A 20,377-nucleotide genomic window follows, 5' to 3' on the forward strand; every position below is an offset into this window, starting at 1 on the left:
ATTTGAAACAATCTAAATACCATACCTGAGAAAGCCAGACTTTGAAAATCATACTTTACTACTTGTATTGAGAAGTTGGTTAAGGGGTACAAATGTATAGATAGAAGGAATAAGTTCTACCATTCAGTACAGTAGGGAAATTTTAGTTAACAATATCTTGTTGTGCATTTCAAAATAGCTAGAAGAGAACTGTAATATTTCCAACACAAGATGGTCATAGACATCCCAGTTACCTTGATTTGATCATTACACATTGCATACAAGCATCAAAATATCACAGATACCCCCAAAATATGTATAACTACTATACACCAACTTTTTAAAATCTCTAGACCCTGATTAAAATGTGCCTGAATGTGACAGTTGGGCCACATGCTGACACCCTGTTGTGTCCTCTGGCTTGCTGTTTCCTTAGAAAGCACTCTAAACCATACACCAAGAATTCTTTAGACAGTCTAGAAATTTCTACATGTAATAAAATTCTATCTGAATTAATTCAGCAATGAGGAGAAATTGAAAAATGTATAGACCCTCTCAATGTTTAAATAATTCTTCCAAAATGAAAAGTGAGTTTTCTTGATTAAAGAATTTTCTGCCCCAGTTATCGACCTGAAATATATGTAAGAATTCAGTTTTAATTTTTGGATGGTACATAAAATTTATGAAATTTTTTATTATATACTCACCTTGACAATTACGTTCTAATATATTGGCATTTAATAATAACATAGTGAAATAAGCTCAGGTTCATATTAGAATAAAGTAGGATTTCTGTGCAAATTAATACCATAAAAATTATAAGAAATGCATTATTTTACCCAAAAGAACAAATACTTTTAGTTACCAATGTCCATGCGTTTAATTCATATCTATATACTGATGACTACCAAATCTATAACTGCAGCTCAGCTCACTTGCCTACACTTCAAAACTATATATCCACCAGCCTATGTTCATCACAATGGGCTATACCTCTTACCATTCAAACTTAATACAGCTATACTAGAAACTCCTAGACGCCTATCCCAAATATTTATTCTTTTTTTTCTAATAACAGAAACCTTGATCTTTGGTTAGGCACACAGCCACCAGAAAAATCAAATAGTGCCCCTTGTCCATAAGAGTCAGCATATGAATACTTTCTTTCCAATGGAGTCTCTATTTTGTCAGCTGGAATCCTAATGTGCATTTCATAGTTAGAATACATATGTGCTAGTTGAAGCATGGATTGCCACAGTAGACCAGGATTTGGAAGACACATAATCAAGCTGGTAGGACAGCACAATAGTAGGAGACTAGATTCCTAATTATTTTGTGAACCTCCCTATTAGCTCTTACCTGCCTATCTCCAGAATTGTTTCACATTAAACGGAATAAAATTCCATTTTATGTAATCCCCTGTTACTCTGGGTTTCCTGTCACTCATAGCTAAATCTGATACTATTATAATATGCAAAACAGATTGTTGCAATCAAGGGAAATTGCCACTTTCACATAATGATCTTTGGGAAAAGAGGACATGAAGACATGTATTTACTAATTCTCTTGCAAATTCTGTATATGTGAAAGATGGTAAACTATTTTAACTTAATTTTCTCTAGCAGCATAATTTTGAGATACAATTAATAATTATAATATTAATATATCAGAAGACCAAGGTTCTAGTCAAGAGCCTCTTTGTAACAAGCTCTATGACTTTAAGCAAATGACTTCCATTTTCTTGTTTAGTGGATAAAGACTTGGGCTTAGGCATCAAACAGCTTGGGATTAGCCCTAACTGCCTGTTACTAGTTAGGTGGCTCTAGGAAAGTTACTCACCCTCTCTAAATCTACATTTCCCCACCCACAAATGGAGATAATGATAGGACCTAACTCAGAAGATTCTTCTGAAGATTAAATAAAGTAACACAAGGCAGATGGCACCATGCCAGGCACACAGTAAATACACCACAAAAGTTGGCCATTGTCATTATTTCCTCTTTCATAATGAAAAATTAGCTTTAAGGTGGGTTGAAAAATCCACTCAGATGCCTCACATATGCCTAAGGGAAAAAAAGACAGGAAGGTAGAGGAAGCTTCTAGCCTCTATCCCACTCCACCCACAGCAATTCTGCTCCAAACATCAAGGATCTGCATTAAGCTTCCAGTGCAAAAAGGGATTCAACTAGTAAAGAAAACTTTAAAAAGCGTTCATCTTCGGACCCATCCAATTCAGAGATTTGAGTCAGGCAGCTGCCAGTTATCCTACAGTTTAGTACAAGAATTCAGTACCCTGTTTTTAAAAGGCCAAATATAGCTTTATTGTTGAATCAAATAATGTATCCCCAAATGCCTAATAATGACTTGAATGTACTATATAATTAAAAGATTGGTTTGAAATATTTTTAAAGTGTTCATTTATTATCTTTGGTATTTTCTGAATTAGGAAAGTTGAAACACTAAGATAAAGTAATTTTTTGAAAGCCAAGGTAAGTTATCTGTGTTTCACCAAAGAAGCACTTCTGATCCCAGAATCATGACCTGGCAGAAGCCAGGACTAGAAAGCACAGGGCTGATGTGAGAACAGGTGTGCTCAGATTCCAGCTCTACCAGTCACTTAGCAGAGATTTGGAAGTCTCAGTCTTCCTAATTTTTGGTTTCCCTAGCTGTAAAGTCATGGTAATATTAAAATTATCTGATTCTCAGGGTTGTAAAGTACCAAATGAGAAAACATATGTTGAAATTACATATGTAGCATATTTACATCAAATAATATTTTTATTGTTATGATATGTACCCTCCCTAAATTTTACTAACTGCGACCTGACAAAATTTAATGTAAAGTAACTAATTTTAAATGGGCCATATATTTTCATACAAGCTTAAATAGTAATAGTAATAAAAATAACAATAAGATGTCTTGGGTCATGTAGTCACCAGTGTTAATTTAACTCTTCTGTTTGACTGTATTGACATCAGTATACAGGTGAAGTGGGAGGACAGACTATATCTCTGTCTTGACTGACTCACCCATTCCTGTGGCCACATGCAAATTATCTCATCTTTGAGCATTTTGTTCCCTTCCTTTAGAGAATGCATACAGCAATGCTTCCTATCCGCTGGCCTTAGAGGTCTACTTCAAAGGTCATCCATAACAATGTTTCTTGAAAATGTAAAATTTTCACCTTTTAAGACAGTAAGTCAGTTAAATCAAAGTAGTAAAAGAACCACTTAGGCAGACAAAGGAGACATTGTGAGGGTGGTATAGCATTGTAATTAAGAGCATAGGCTTTGAAGTCAGATAGACCCTGGTTAACCATCAGTTCTGCCTTTTATTATTACCCCTGGGCAAAAAAAAATTACCTGTCTGAGCCTCATTTTTCTCATCTGTAAAATGAGTATGATAATATAACCATAGGTTGATATAAAGTTTAAATGCATATGATGTTTTAAGACAGTAGTTGGCAGATAGTACATGTGAAACTAAAGATAGCAATTATTATTTTGTCCTGCACTGACTCACAGTTCAACTTTAAACAAAGTGCTAAATCCCTCTGTGTCTGCTTTTGCAGTTTCAGAACAGAGATATCATCTGACATCTTCAGATAAAAGGTTGCAAAACAGAATTTAAATATGCCTGTATAGTACTTTGGATCCCCCTAAGATTAGTTCTATCATCTTAGAATTACATTTCTAAAAATTGCCCTACCACACAGGCCATGTGTGTACATGGGAGAAGAAGGTTGGGCTTACAGGTTCTGGCATGACTTAGTGTTTCTGCAGCCCATTTTTCTTTCTCAACCTCTTAAAACCTTCCTTCTCTCTAATCCAGTCATTTTAAACCTATTAAAACCTGAAAATGTGAAAGTATTCTTCACAGTTCTTAGCTATTATCTTCGATGAGAGCAGATCCAAAGGAGCGCACTTGAAGAACTTCTCTGTGCAGTTTCTCTAAACTCTAACCCTGATAGAGCCATAAAACAAGCCAGAGAACCCATTTTACCTCCTACCCTTCCAGAAGACCTGCTTCACGACTGTTCAATCTACCTCTTTCACAAGCACTAAAACCATCAGGCATGCTTATAAATCTCAGTGGTAATACGGAAACACACGACACTGCTATTTTTCATGTTTCTCTGGATTGTTTCTATTTATTTTCTCTTTAAGTTGAAGCAATGACATATTTTTGGAGGAAAGCAGACAACAATGACAGAACAACAAAGATTCATTTAGCAGACAGCTACTGCAGACCAGTGAATTAGTTCCATGAAATATTGCTCTAAGATAAACATGATTTTCACAATATAGCAAATGTAATCCTTTTTAGAAAACAGAGATGATGTAGTTAAAGTGCTATACTCTGATCACCTTTGAAACAGTGCAGAAAAGATAGATCACTGTTTATTTAGTTTAAATACAAAGTCGGTTGTATAAGGGCAGGCAGTGCATTTTTTAAAATGTTTTTAAAACTTATAAATGAAAGTAAAATTACACCTCCACACTTCTTTCCTCAGCATAAATGTGCATGATTTCATATTAGTCTTTACATCTTCTGGTTTTTTAAATCTATGCACCAACATTTTCTCCATGTGTGGATATGTGTGCGTTTATTTTCTATTTCTCTGTTGCCATCTATTTTCTCTGTAAACTTCTCAAAGATTCTACTTATAGCTTCCTACACATGGTAGACAATATGTTACAGGGAAAAAAGTATATTTTAAAATCAGAAAGATCAGAATTAGATTCTAGATTCGACACTTACTAACCGCCTAGACAATCTGAGCCACAGGTGCTTCATCTTTTAAAAGGAATGAAAGCAATAACCACTTATCAAAACATTACCAAAATTTAATGAAATTGCATTTTATAAAATACACAATATATAGTAGGTGCTCAACAGAGAGTTTTCTTCCACACAGGACTTAGTATGCAATGAGAACTCACTAAAAGTTGTTATATGGATCAGGGCTGATTCTAGTTGAAGGAGAAGTGTGAGCACATGCTAAATACTTATAACACAACCATATAGCAACTCTGGGCCTAAGCCTAAAAGGAGTGTCTCTTCAGTATCCATACTGACTAATGTCACAGGGTAACACTGCTACATTAATTTTATACCAAGGTTTTTCCTGTAAACAAATAGATTTTTATGATCCAAATAAAGTCATCCTCCTTATCAGACACAAACTAAGCAAAAAATGTCTATGTTCTCCCCCCTCAGTTTCCCCTCCTTTCTGAAATTATCCTCTCTTTCTTAATCATCACCATGTTGCATAAATGAGTACTCTTCTCCCTTGAAGGGAAGGGTGACTGGGAAAGAGCACCTCCCATTAAGATGTAATTACACCAATTTAAATAAAACAGAACTACTTTTAACAACTGGCCTATTTCATTCATGGTTTAATTTCTTTCAGGCTTACATGTTTCTTTTTCTTTTTCTATGTCTTTACACCATTAGTGCTTGTCAAACTTTAGGGTAAATAAGAATTACATTGTGTAAATGTTTTAAATATGATTTCCATGTCTCAACCAGAGATTCATTAGAATTTCTGGGATGAGAGCTGGAGATTCCTATTTTTAATAAGCACTGTAATGCAGGGGTCTACGGACCACACTTTTAGAGACAGTGCTTACCCTATTAAGTAAAAATTAAAGTTGTCCATTTTGTCTCATTTGAATATTACTCATTTCACCTTCAGCCATCTCAATATGTGTGGATGTCGATGCCTATAAATTCAGTCTGCTTATTTTCACTTCTTCTCAGTGGTTGCTGATAAATACAGTTAGTATACACCCCTATGACCAATAAGTATATTTAATGGACACATTCTTCTCTTCCCAAATCTGTTCTCTATAAACTTATGCCTGATAGAGTTTTCTTTAACTTTCTGTTGTGTGTTTATAAAATTCATGTGTTGATCTCTTCATGCTCAAAGAATAGTCCAAAATAAGAGTTTGGAGAAAATGGCAGTACAAGAAGAAGAATGTTTACCCAGTTTAAATTTTTTCCTACCCTCAAATTCTAAAAAAAAAACAAAAAAAAACTGATTCTTATTCAGGTAGAGTCAGAGAGAAGGCTATCCAAAATCTGACTGAAAAGGAAGGAGCATGCTATTTAATAAAATTCCCCACCTGTTTCTTGTATTCTTTCTGAGTTAAAACCAATGACCTTAAGAAGAAATTGTGTACTTATATCCTAGGATTTCAATTATCCCTCTTCCTCGATAACACTCCTGTTGGCACATTTACGACAGCACATGTGAATAATAAACTTAATCCTTTTTTGCTCTAGTACATGCTCTTAACATTTTATCTCATCTAGACCCACTCAAACATAGATGTGCTTCATCTTTCATACAATCTTCAGATCAGGAAGACGTTTTTGTTTGTTAGATGGTTGGTTTTGGTTTTTGGTTTTTTCCGTGAGAGATTACTTGCATCTATTCTGCAGCAGGATTTTTAAAAATAGTCACATCTTTTGCTTCAAATTAGAGACTACACTCAGAAAAATTCACTCCAGTATTCCCACATTATACCTCCTCTACACATTTATGACCAAATTCCAAATCTCTGACATATACCATAGATAAGGCTTGGAATCTGTTTAGTATGTTAAGTTTATTGGAAGCTTTCTTGAAGCACTGTTTTCTATAGTAAAGTCAATGAGAAAAAGAGAATAGGATACAAAACCATCATTGGTTGTAAAGAAATACTTGCAAAAGGCAGGGAGCCTTGATAAGCCCAACAAAATGTTTAGTATCCGTAGCTTTTAGTTGCTTCATGGATATGTACAGAAGAGTATTAAACTTCTAATAACAAGTATGTAGAACTTTCAACTGATGACAGAACCTGTTTTTCCATGTTAAATGAAGACCACAGATTTCATTCAAAGTTTAACATTTTCAAACTGTTCTCAAAGTAAAAACTAATAAAAAATGATATGCCAATATGAGAATCAGAGAAAATAAATTTTAATCAGGAGATAAAATTATTTTCAAAGACAAAACTAGTACCCCAAAACCTTGTTACTGATTAGTTTCTAACTTTGAAAGAAAACCTCAAAATGATCATGACTTATCTTTGGAGAAGTTGACTATGGCCAGGCATATCAGTGGATTTATTTTTTAAATCAGGCTATAATAATTTAGTCATATTATTTTCTTCAGTTGTTTCTGATTCTTTCAAAACATCTAGAATTTTTAAATTTTTAACTACTTACAGAAATAAACATATTTTTTTCTGCATTATTTCAGACTTTTTTTCATGTACACCTTCTAAAATAAAAGTGTTTCTCAATAAGACAAACAAAGCCCAAGCTAAAAATATGTTATATCTTTCTTGAAACATATGGCCAAACTAACTAAAAGACAGCTGTCAAACACCATGTACCTTTACATTGTGTAGAAACCTTCTCAAAGTAAACAGAAAAACACATGGGATACAACAAAAGAGAACAGGAAACACTAATACAGAAAGAATAGAAATCTTTTTCTTGACATAATTTTATGTAAAATCTCAAAAATATGTTTCTATATTTAAAAAAATAATAAACTGTAGATCTACACATTCCTTGGTGTGGCTCATACTGTTTTAAACTAAAAGTTACCTTAAGACTTCTAGAAAGAAAAAGGGAACTCACCGATACATCATTGCCAACCAGCAATGAAGAGTCCTGTGAAGGTCGAGGTCTACATCCAAGTGTGTGAATCCAGCTCTATCAATGACTTTGTGGGCTGAATTGAAGTGAGGAAATAAGTCACTGATGATCTCAACAGAACCAGTCTGACGAGTCTTGGCTGGTGTAGTGGGGACTATATGTGACTAGCAGGACAAGGACAAATTTTACAGGGAGCAAGAGCAAAAAATAAATTTATAATTTATTGTTTTAAGATAATTTCTTTTAAGTATTAGTGTAAACCAGATTTTTTAGAAAAGTCAGACGTATAAATTTGGAAAGAAATTTTAAAACTATCTTGCTTGACCTTCTCTTGTTTCCAGAGAAGAAACTGAGGTTTAATTAAGTTAAATGACTTGGTCAAAAACCAAATAGTTATTAAGTTGCCAAGCCAGGACTGACATTCATATTTTTTAAACTAGCCTGACACAATTTGCATTCGATTATGTACATAATAAAAATTTTGCTTTGGTTTTAACTATGTTAGCCATTGAAAATACACTAGAGATTAGAAAAGCATTACTATTTTTAAATTATGTGGCATCATTCTTCCAGAAAAATCAGTTAGTTTGCAAATGTCAACCCATACTTAAGATATTATATTTCTTTCATTATAGTGGAGACAGGCATATAAACTCACACTGAATCACTACTGTCTTATTTCTAGGATGAAAATTACATTTTTTTGAATGTGTGCTCACATACTATGCAAATATCTGTGTATTTGTGTTAGGTATAATCTCTAAATTGCTTTCCCTAATCCTTACAAAACAGAGTAGGTGTTTCTCCTCTGTGCTTTCATGGTATCATAATACTTACCTCATTATACTAGAAATTTTATTAATTGTATCTCAACTCCACAAGGTTGTGAATTCTTAACAGACTGAAACCCTCTTCCTAGCATATTCAGGCTCTCAAAAATATGCATAAAAAGAATGAGTAGAGGGCAGGTTGCAAGGAAAGGAGGAGAAAAAGAGGGGGTATAACCCATCCTAAAAAGCACCTTAAAAAATATTGTTTAATTTCATTACATATCCATTTAGCCAACAGCTCACCTAAACAGATGCAGGAGTTGGAATTTATGCAATGTGTGGGATCAGACGGCCAAGAATTGGAATCATTCACTAGCAGTAACCCAAGAAACCTCTGTGCTGAGGCATACTGTGCTAGGGGCTAGCAACATATATCCTTTTTATTCTGGTCACTAGATCACTTACCCTGATGAATAGCATGGATATTTATTTACTTAAAGTCATTCAATATATAGTATTGGGTTTCTGTATACTCATTTAAAAATTACACTTTAGCCAAAAATAAAGAGGCAATGATAACAGTAAAAACTTCTGGGTTATGAGATTAAGCTGTTCTTATACAGCCTTTAACAAAGTGAAATCTCTGCCAATGAAATGTTAATATGGTTTAATAATAGTATGTTCTATTTTATACTCACATTTTATGAAAATATTGATAATACTTTTGTTTTCAAAGGAAAACAGATTCCCTCTCAGTGTAACTTTGGGCCAAGACTTGCCAGACTTATTTTAACAAAATCTCAAGACATTTGTTTCTTTCACAAAATCAAGATTTCAAATTCAAATAAATTCTTTATATAGGCCTATGGACCTGTATACTTAGGGTAATATATAACCTAGAATTGTAGATACAGAAAATGAGAGGGCTGTCATGAATTTTTTTAAAACTCTGTGAGTATAAGCTACAATTTGTAGAAAATTAAGAGATTATGCATATGTAAATAAAGGACAAGTGAATGTCAGACTAAAGATATTAAAAATATGTCTTCCTTGCTATATTAATGGCCTTTGTTCAGTCTGCTCAATGGGCATTGCAGTGTATATTATCAAATTTTATGATATATCTTACACTTTAGTAGAAATTTGAATGGCAAGGAAAGAAGAAGGAATGAAACATTAGAGTCATAATTTTGTCTTCCAAAAGTTCGAAAAAGCAAAAGTTTGTCTTTCATTCAAATTTTTGTTGCTGTTTTTTCTAAAACCATAAATTTTATTCTGCAATACTTTTGTCCTAAACTACAGTGTGAAGAAAATGTTTTCAAAGAGTTACTCTTCTTTTTGTGTGTTGGTCTGTGTTCCCTGTGCCATTCTGTGCAATGTCAGGAACAGTCAGGAGAAATATATTTGTGGACTTGAGTCTGTTAGGAATCCACAGTAGATATCTTACATTGCATAATAAGTAAAATAGCAATGTGACCACAGACATTTTTATCACCAAAAACTTATTCCACAGTCCTTTTTATACTTAGCAATGTCAAAGCAATGAGGCATCTTATGGCTTTAAACTAGAAAAGTATAGTTCCCAGGTGGCTAGTCATAGATGATTTTTATCATTATTTGAATATCTCCTAGCTTGAACAAATGTCTTTTATACCTGATAATACATAAATGCCTATTTATAATAATAATCTGATTAATTTATGGAAGCCCTTAAACTTATACTTTAGCTATATTTCCATAATGCTAAGGCAATCCTTTTATTGGTCAGTTTATTGGGATGTACATTACAGACTGGCCAATATTGTTAAACTAGTGAATTAACTAGGTGTCCAGGTAAACACAGCTATTGTCATTTGTGAATCCATTCCCTTCTATCATGTGTTGTTTTGAAGGTACCCATGCACTTTATTTTGTTTACTCTGAGAAAACAAAGAGGATCAATATAATTAATTAGCATTTAGAGACAAGCTGTCACTACTCTGTCACTGACTCTCCTTTTCCTTGTGCTACATTCTTACCCAAAATATTACCTCTCTTCCCTATTCTTCTATAAGATGTTCTACAACTGATATAAGTGTCTTCATAATGCTGGAGATAATTTTTCTGGGCATTGATGTGAGGATCTGTTAAGCTTTTCAATATATAATGGTACATAGAATAAAAACCAGAGATAAGATTTTTAGAATTAACTGACAGTAATAATGTTAAAATAATCCTATTATTGTTCAATTTATTGGAATATACAGTTTAGCCTGGTTAATGCTATTAAACTAATGAATGAAGATAACATTTTGGGGGCCATTTTAAGTCTCTCTCTCTTTTTTTTTTTTTTTCTTTTTTTGCAAGTAGTCTTTGAAAAACATCTCAAAGATTAATCAATTTCATGTTAGGAGATCAACTTTCAGTCATCTGAACCAACTTTTCCTAGCACACGAACCAAATTTATTTACCTATACTCCATTTCTTTACAAATAGACACCGCCCCTAAAATATAAAATATACTGATAAAATAAGGTTCAAATTCAAGAAAAAACTGAAGTGGAATACATTGTACATATTGTATAAGAGACTTGCTCTGACAGAGCTGCAAATTTGGCTTTGAACTTGCCAATAGCAAGAATAACAAGGGAAACTTAGGGAGTTTCACAATTCTCATTATTTAAAAGAAAGAAACAAATCAAGAGAGAATTTTTCCTGCCACTAAGTTGATGGAGAAATTTCTGATATGGAGATGACACTGAGCAACGCGTTGAATAATATCAGCAATATTTTTACCAACAAATAGAAGAGAATTTTATAAACTTTCTTATGATAATTCAAAGAAGCCTGAGAATAAAATTTTGAAGTTAAAGTTGGTGACAGATTTTTAAAGGAGATTTATTTTTGTGGTCAGGTGCATATACTTCCAGTGGTCTAGCTTGATTCAAAGGCAGAATTCAAAGTACTTAGACAAAGGGTACAATGTTTCTTAGATGAACTTTCTTAAATATTACTTCTCTTAGAAGACCTTTTTAGAAACGGAATAGGAGAAAGTATGAGTTTATATTCCTGACAAGGGCCTGAAGAATTTGTATTATATGTTGCTGATGGAAGGAAGATTGACTCACTTTATTATAAGAAAGAAGCAATTGACAGACTCTCTACTTTATCAAAACTGAGAAGCCAGATGAAATTTTACATTTAAATAAAATGTCCCATGAAATTATAATTTTCGATTAGTGCATTTTGATTTCTCCATAGATGTGCTGTGGTTTATAGTGTTATGTTTCATTGTTTGGTTACTCATGTAATGTGTCTCAACAAGAGCATAGATACAAAAGAGTTATATTTTTTATTCTAATCAAGGCTTCCAATCATGATTGTCAAGTCTTATTCTCGTGTCCTTTAATGAATATCCTAGCAAATCTTCTAACTGTCTTTTTTTTTTTTGAGATGGAGTCTCGCTCTGTCCCCCAGGCTGGAGTGCAATGGCTTGATCTCTGCTCACTGCAAGCTCCGCCTCCTGGGTTCACGCCATTCTCCTGCCTCAGCCTCCAGAGTAGCTGGAACTACAGGTGCCCGCCATCACGCCCGGCTAATTTTTTGTATTTTTAGTAGAGACGAGGTTTCACCGTGTTAGCCAGTATGGTCTTGATCTCCTGACCTCGTGATCAGCCCTCCTCGGCCTCCCAAAGTGCAAATCTTCTAACTTTCTACCAGTTTCAGTTATTTGAAGTTTATTTTTGTCCAATTTAAAACTTGGATTGTGAAACTAACATAAATATGATTACCTTTCTTTCCCCTCAACACAAACTGTGAGGCTGATTGCTTGGAGTAGAGAAGTTGGAAGGAGATCTGACTCTGAGACAACCATCCTCACTCCCCGCTGCTGAACTCCTCTAGTTTTGGGGTCAGAGAGAGAAGACAAAGGTGGTAGAGATCTTACATAATCAGTTACATGTCTGCGTGAGAAAGTGTCCTAGGTTTTTCTCTGGTTCAATCCAGTTTTGTCTATTGCTAACAGATGGTGGTGTTGAGAAATCTGTGCTGGTGGTGTACTTGGTTTTCTGTAGACACTCTTCGTCTTTGCTTTGCCCCCTCACTCACTGAGGAATCCCTCAGAGAAAAGCCTGGACCCTGACAGCAGACCATGCCCCTAACTGCTTCCCCAGCTGGAGTGTCTCCTCACTACCAGCTATTCTGCTCCCTTCCTTACCACCATGCTGTTTTGCATTGAGCCACAGTAACCTCTGAGACCATCTTCTAAATGTTCCAAGGGCCACAAAAGACCAGGATGGGGATAAAGGAGGGAATTTAACCCCTCTCAAGAACAAACTCTGAACCACAGTTCCTTCTAACTCTGTTACCATAAGCTACTCCAGCAATTTCCTCTCCTTCAGAAATGTTAAGACTAGCAGCTGTTTTGGATTCAGGGGTGATTCCTAAACTTCAGGTAGCAAATACACAACTCCGCGGAGACATTCGCCCCCGCTCCGCCATAGTAGCTCCAGAGGGACTGGTGTGTTTAGTAAATTACCATCCAGCCAGCTGAGAAATGAATTGCCAATCTTCCTTCCCACAAACTCGCACACAATCTCTAAACATTCTCTGATGGACTCCCATTAATTGGCTTCAGCAAGAAAAAAATAATAATCCTTCTGTTCCCCTTGAGAAGAGGAGTAACCTTTCCCTGTGAGCACTGTCTGCTGACTTGCACTGTTCTCTCTCCAGTTTTCTCTTTATGCGTATCCAGAGCTAGGTGCTAGTTGCTGGTAGGAGAGCATTTTTTTCGCCTCGTAACATACCCTTTAGTAGGTGGGGACAGTGTCTGGCCTCAATATTTGGCATCTATTAGGAGCTTCTCATAGAAAGGGGGTTACTTAGCTCTTCTTATTTTCAATTATGGGCAACAAAAAAAGTCCCACTCAACATCTTATAATCTTATTTACAAATGTATCTTAAGCTTCCTTTCAGCATAATGTCTCATCATTTTGATTGAGTCATTAAATGTATCTATTATTAATCCAAAATTATTTGACTACTTCTACCTCATCTTCGAATACTAGATCTTACTTCACGCCACGATGGGCCTTCTGTTTACTCTTGAACCCATGAATTCGGTTCTGCCTCCTGGCCTTTATTCTGCTGTTCCCACTTTCTAGAATTCATTTCCTGTTGATTTTCCCAGCATTCACTCTCATTTCATTCATATCTCTGCTCAAATATCATCTCCTCAAAAGAGTGTAAATCTCCCCATCTATAGCAGCTTGCCCATTATTATTCCTTATTAGTCTCTATCCCTTTAGCCTGCTTTCTTTTTCTTCAAAGTAGGTATTAATGCTTAATATGTTTATGTATATTTGTTCCTCTTGTTTATTGTCAGTTTACTTCATTCAGATGAAAGTCCCTTAAAACTGAGAACTTCAGCTTGTCCTCCTTGGCTCTATCCCCAGAATCTAGAATTTAGGCTCTCAAAAATACTTGTTTGAACGAATGAATTATTTATTAAGCATTTCTTTGTATGCAATCCTTTTATGTCACAGTGGGAGACTACTGATGTCATTGGATAGCAGGTCCCACACTCACATAAAAATGATAATAGGTGACACTCTATGGAGTGTTTGCCTATGCCATACCTTTTTTCAAGCACTTCACATATATTTATTGATTTAATGCCCACAACATCTTACAAACATCATTGTTATCAGCATTTTAAAAATAAGAGAACTGAGATACAAGGGCTTTTTTAACTTAACCTAAGTCTCATACTAGTAGGTGGCTAAGCTGAGATTTGAACCCAGTCAATCTAGTTCTAGTTCATAGGCTGGACTGTTTACTGCCATATTCTAATATTTCATCTCTAACTTCTAGACTGGTGGTCTTCAAGTCTTAAAGTATTTTTGATAAGTCACTCAACTTAAAACTTAAAAAGCCACCATTTTTTAATCTGTAAGACTAACCAGAGAAAGAATGTATGTAAATTATCTAAATTGTCTGGGAAGAGACATTCACTGTTCAACATCTAATCAGAGATACAAAGTCTTACTTGCACTTGCTTGTTTGCTTTTTTTGGGGGGGTGGGGGTGCAGAGTCTTGCTCTGTCACCCAGGCTGGAGTGCAGTGGCACAGAACAGTGGCACGATCTCAGCTTACTGTAACCTCCACCTCCTGAGTTCAAGCAATTCTCCTGCCTCAGCCTCCCAAGTAATTGGGATTACTGGTGCATGCCAACACACCCAATTTTTTGTATTTTTAGTAGAGTTGGATTTTCACCATGTTGGCCAGGCTGGTCTCGAACTCCTGACCTCAAGTGATCCACCTGCCTCGGCCTCCCAAAGAGCTAAGATTACAGCATTAAGCCACTGCACTCAGCCTTACTTGCTTTCTTTTTCAAATTCATTTACCTATAGTTTTATGTAACACCTCATTCTTAAAAAGAGAGATGGAAGTGAATCTTTAAAAATATTAATGATTTAATGGATGATAGCAAAAAAAGATATTTTTCTAATACTAGAAGTGTCCAAATTAAATGAAGTTAATTGAACTGCAGAACCTTGGCATAGTTATTTAAATATGACCATATTTGACACATATGTTGCCCTGTTTGGAAGTCATCAAATGATTTTGGTTACAATAAAGAGAAAAGCAGGCTGGGCACGGTGGCTCACACCTGTAATCCCAGCGCTTTGGGAGGCCGAGGTGGGTGGATCACGACGTCAGGAGATCGAGACCATCCTGGCTAACACGGTGAAACCCCGTCTCTACTAAAAATACAAAAAAATTAGCCGGGCGCAGTGGCAGGCACCTGTAGTCCCAGCTACTGGGGAGGCTGAGGCAGGAGAATGGCATGAACCCAGGAGGCGGAGCTTGCAGTGAGCTGAGATAGTGCCACTGCAGTCCGGCCTGGGCGAAAGAGTGAGACTCCATCTCAAAAAAAATAAATAAATAAATAAATAAAGAGAAAAGCTAACTTAGATTGTATTCCCTCCTAAGAAGGAAACTTTGTTCTTATTCATCTTTAATTCTTCATACCATCTAGCACAATGCCTAGAACAGCAGAGGCACTACAAAGTAGCTGCAGAATTACCAGAAATGTTACTTTAAAATATGTTGTTCTGCCTGTTTAAAACCAGACCTAAATGAACACCTTTTGGGTTTCCTCTAAGATCACAAACAAAACTATTTTAATCTCTGGAAGCCACAATTTCCTGTTCAACACCTAGCTTACTACAGTCATATGTTTTCCTGCCTATTCGTGACTCTTATTTTGTTTGGGCCTAATAAGGTTATAATGAATTACACAAGAAATAATAAGACCTGCCCTATGTGTGGAATATCTGGAAGTATGAGACACAAATTATTAAAAGTAGAACTCTTGAACAGGCTGTTAGAATGGACATGTTGTTTCCTTATCATCTAAAAAGACTTAAGGGAGAATATCCCATATTAAGAATAACTTTATTTAATGTTTCATGCCTAAAAAGAACAAAAGAAATGGCTGAAGTTGGAAAAGAAAAAAATCCGGACAAAAACAATCCTTTGCTTAAATAACTTGACGTGCAGGAAAAACACATCCATGGGAGGGCATGGAAAAGGTCAGCACAGGCCTTTCTTCATCTGTTTTCCCATTCTCTATTCCTCAGCCCTGATGAACTGTGTGTCCTCTATCCCCACCTTAGAGGACTTCAATAATGGTTGGGCGTGTCTCTTTCTTTTTTTTATTTATTTTTATTTTTTTATTATACTTTAAGTACTAGGGTACATGCACACAACACGCAGGTTTGTTACATATGTATACATGTGCCATGTTGGTGTGCTGCACCCATTAACTCGTCATTTACATTAGGTAGATCTCCTAATGCTATCCCTCCTCCCTACCCCTACCCCATAACAGGCCCTGGTGTGTGATGTTCCCCACCCTGGGTCCATGTGTTCTCATTACTCAATTCCCACCTATCAGTGAGAACATGCGGTGTTTGGTTTTCTGTCCTTGTGATAGTTTGCTCAGAATGATGGTTTCCAGCTTCATCCATGTCCCTACAAAGGACATAAACTCATCCTTTTTTATGGCTGCATAGTACTCCATGCTGTATATGTGCCACATTTTCTTAATCCAGTCTATCATTGATGGACATTTGGGTTGGTTCCAAGTCTTTGCTATTGTGAATAGTGCCACAATAAACATACATGTGCATGTGTCCTTAGAGCAGCATGATTTATATTCCTTTACGTATATGCCCAGTAATGGGATGGCTGGGTCAAATGGTATTTCTAGTTCTAGATCCCTGAGGAATCGCCACATTGTCTTCCACAATGACTGAACTAGTTTACACTCCCACCAATAGTGTAAAAGCATTCCTATTTCTCCACATCCTCTCCAGCACCTGTTGTTTCCTGACTTTTTAATGATCGCCATTCTAACTGGTGTGAGATGGTATCTCATTGTGGTTTTGATTTGCATTTCTCTGATGGCCAGTGATGATGAGCACTTTTTCATGTGTCTGTTGGCTGCATAAATGTCTTCTGTTGAGAATTGTCTGTTCATATCCTTTGCCCATTTTTTGATGGAGTTGTTTGATTTTTTCTTGTAAATTTGTTTAAGTTCTTTGTAGATTCTGGATATTAGCCCTTTGTCAGATGTGTAGATTGCAAAAATTTCCTCCCATTCTGTAGGTTACCTGTTCACTCTGATAGTAGTTTCTTTTGCTGTGCAGAAGCCCTTTAGTTTAATTAGATCCCATTTGTCAATTTTGGCTTTTGTTGCCATTGCTTTTGGTGTTTTAGTCATGAAGTCCTTGCCAATTCCTATGACCAGTGGAACAGAGCAGAGCCCTCAGAAATAATACCACACATCTACAACCATCTGATCTTTGACAAACCTGACAAAAACAAGAAATGGGGAAAGGATTCCCTATTTAATAAATGGTGCTGGGAAAACTGGCTAGCCAAATATAGAAAGCTGAAACTGGATCCCTTCCTTATACTTTATACAAAAATTAATTCAAGATGGATTAAAGACTTAAATGTTAGACCTAAAACCATAAAAACCCTAGAAGAAAACCTAGGCAATACCATTCAGGGTGTGTCTCTTTCTGGATTACTCAATGGGAAATGAGTCTATTTATTTATTTGTTTGTTTGTTTATTTATTTATTTTCAGGCCAGGTTATGAGACTGGCTAATTTTTTTTTTGTACTCCTTTTTTAGGGATGCAGTCTTGCTATGTTGCCCAGGCTGATCTCGAATTCCCGGGCTCAAGCGATCCACCTGCCTCAGCCTCCCAAAGTGCTGCAATTATAGCCATGAGCCACCGCGCCAGGCAGGAAATGAGTATCATGTCACATTTATCTTTCAGAACAAATGCCAACATCACTACCACTACCCATTTCTTTTATTGAGAAACAAGAAAGAAAAAAATGAACCCAAACTTTCTGAATACTGAACAGTATCATTTTTTAATGATTAAGTAATCAAAATAATCAGTTGAATCTAAAAATAAAATAAAATTTGAATCAATTTAATTCTTAAATTTTTTAAAGTATCATTGTGTTTCAGTATAATACACAGTTTGTAGATTAGAAGGGAAAATGATTAATTTATTTCTTCAGGTAGGAAGGCATAGGAGAGGCAGGTAGGGATGTTCCACATGTGATATGACAACAAAGGGCTGGCCCAGGCGTGGTGGCTCACACCTGTAATCTCAGCACTTTGGGAGGCCCAGGCAGGCGAATCACCTGAGGTCAGGAGTTCGAGACCAGCCTTGCCAACATGGTAAAACCCCTGTCTCTATTAATAATACAAAAATTAGCTTGGTGTGGTGGCATGTGCCTGTAATCTCAGCTACTTAGGAGACTGAGGCAGGAGAATAGCTTGAGCCTGGGAGGCAGAGGTTGCAGTGAGCAGAGATCGCACCATTGCACTCCAGCCTGGGTTACAGAGTGAGACTCCATCTCAAAAAAAAAAAAAAGAAAAAAAGAAAAAATAGAAAAGAAAACAAAAGAAAAAAGAAAACAAAGGACTAAGGGAAGAGAGAAAAGGAAGCAATGACTCCGCCTGGCAGAACACTTCCTTTCTGTGAAGAAAACATAGTTATTTTCTAAACTGCGCTCCCGAGTAATCAAACTCTTCATGCTTGTCCCCTCTAGACACATCACTGTAAGCTCCCATACTGAATGCTGCTTTTGACGGTCCCTTTAGTTCTAAGAAAACATCCTTCGTGGTTGAGCAAGAGTAAGTTTTCATTCAAATATAGAAAATTACCAACACTTACTTTTCCTTCCTATTGTTATACTGCATCTCATTCCTGGAAGACTTCCCTCATCTGCTCAGGAGACTGCTTTGTGCTTTATAGGATGCAGTACTTCATCCAATGTAGCACTTATTTGCCCATTTTATAATTGCCTAAATATTTTTTGTGTTCCTGATGTCTTTAGTCTTCTTAAACACTGAGATTTTATCCTTTTTAACCACAGTATCCCCAAGGACTAGCTAAGTGCCAGAAACATGGTTGATACTCAATAAAGATTTAGTAAATGAATGAGTACCTTGATATTTGTGACTTACAGGTCCAAGATCCTCTTGCAGGGTACTGGGCCAGGCCTGGCCAGGACTGGAAAGTGAGTATTAATCCTAAGATAGGGCATACGAGCTGAGGAGGTCTAAAATGGAAAAAACAAGAGGACTGAATTCAAAGCAAAGTCCTCAAAGAGAATGAAGTTTAAAAGTCAAGGAAATATGGTCAAAGATCAAAAGGGGAGTCTTAAAAGGGAAGAAAACTATAATCTATGACTCTTAAATTGGGGACCTTGTGTTCACAGGGGTATTTGTCAGGGTGCCTCAGAGGACAAGAAGCCAAAAGACCAACATGGACCATCTTCCAACAGTGTCAAGTTTATTCAATGGTGAGTAATTTGAAATATTTTATTTCTATTAAACATTGGTAGATAGAGTAAAAAAAAAAAATACAGACTTTAAAACTAAAAATGAGATTTCAAAATAACTATGCTTTTAGTGAGTCACTTTGTTTCATATACACAAGCTCCTAGAGTTTTGTGCTTTTCTCCTGATGTTGGGGTACTGCGGTCCAAATTTTTGAGATGCATATGTAGGATAAGAAACTGAGAAAAACCAAATTTTCAAAAAAATACTTGGGGTATAATTTACGAGAGATCTTGGGCAATTGACAGGAAAAATATTGGGCTATCCTTAGCTAAACTTTACTGATTTGCTTTAAGGTATATTCTATGGACAAGAGAAAATGTTAAGCAGATCTTAACTTCTTTTTTAACTAAAATCAACTTTTTTTTTCTTATTACAAACAGTGCATAAAACAAGGTTTTCCAGAAGTTGATAATTGTTGAATCTGGGTGATGGATACTTGAGGTTTCATTTTATTACTATCTTCATTTTTGGATTTATTTGAAATTTTCCATACTAAAATGTTAAAGAGACAAAAAACAATGTATGCTTATTTACAGAAGAATACTATATACATGTGAGTGAAAGGAAGAAAATTAAAAAGAAATGTAAGTCATTGTCCAGATACTATCATATGACAATATTAATTTTCTAGAATATCCATAGAGAGAGATTAGATAGAGATTTTTTTAACTGTGTCCAAATCCCCAAATGCATTCCACTCTATTATCCATGAAATGGCAGTACTCTGATTTTAGAAATTGCCTTTAACTCAATGTGTGAGCCTGACTGATCTAAAGATAATCACATTCTTTCCGCCAGCTATCAGTTTAGAAATCAGCAGTTCTAGCCAATGATAAATGAAGAGATAGTGGCTACAGACTTCTAAAAATTTCCTCTTTGGTCTTTGCAGAAAGCAATAACAAGCCATTCTCTCTTTCTTCAGCATACGAATGAGAAAGCAAGTAGTAATATCTAATTGCACCTGGAATCTATCTTACAATTATTTGGGGAACTAGCTGTGAGATAAAGCAGATATTTTGGATTACAGAGCAGAGAGACAGAAAGAACATTGT

General features: G+C 35.7%; 1 protein-coding gene and 1 pseudogene across 1 annotated transcript in view; one reads left to right on the forward strand and one right to left on the reverse strand.

Annotated features, from left to right (window-relative positions):
• Positions 1-7,785, reverse strand: part of TMPRSS11E (transmembrane serine protease 11E) — a 50,262-nt gene extending 42,477 nt beyond the window's left edge. The window contains exon 1 of the mRNA XM_003310367.5: positions 7,619-7,785. Coding sequence (XP_003310415.2) covers positions 7,619-7,629 — 11 coding nt within the window. The 5' untranslated portion in view covers positions 7,630-7,785. The remainder of the gene's footprint in view (positions 1-7,618) is intronic.
• LOC741816 (UDP-glucuronosyltransferase 2B15-like) overlaps positions 1-20,377 on the forward strand; it is a 230,244-nt pseudogene that overhangs the window by 62,494 nt on the left and 147,373 nt on the right.

The sequence above is a fragment of the Pan troglodytes genome, chromosome 3 (genome assembly GCF_028858775.2).
Source record: "Pan troglodytes isolate AG18354 chromosome 3, NHGRI_mPanTro3-v2.0_pri, whole genome shotgun sequence".
NCBI lineage: Eukaryota > Metazoa > Chordata > Mammalia > Primates > Hominidae > Pan > Pan troglodytes.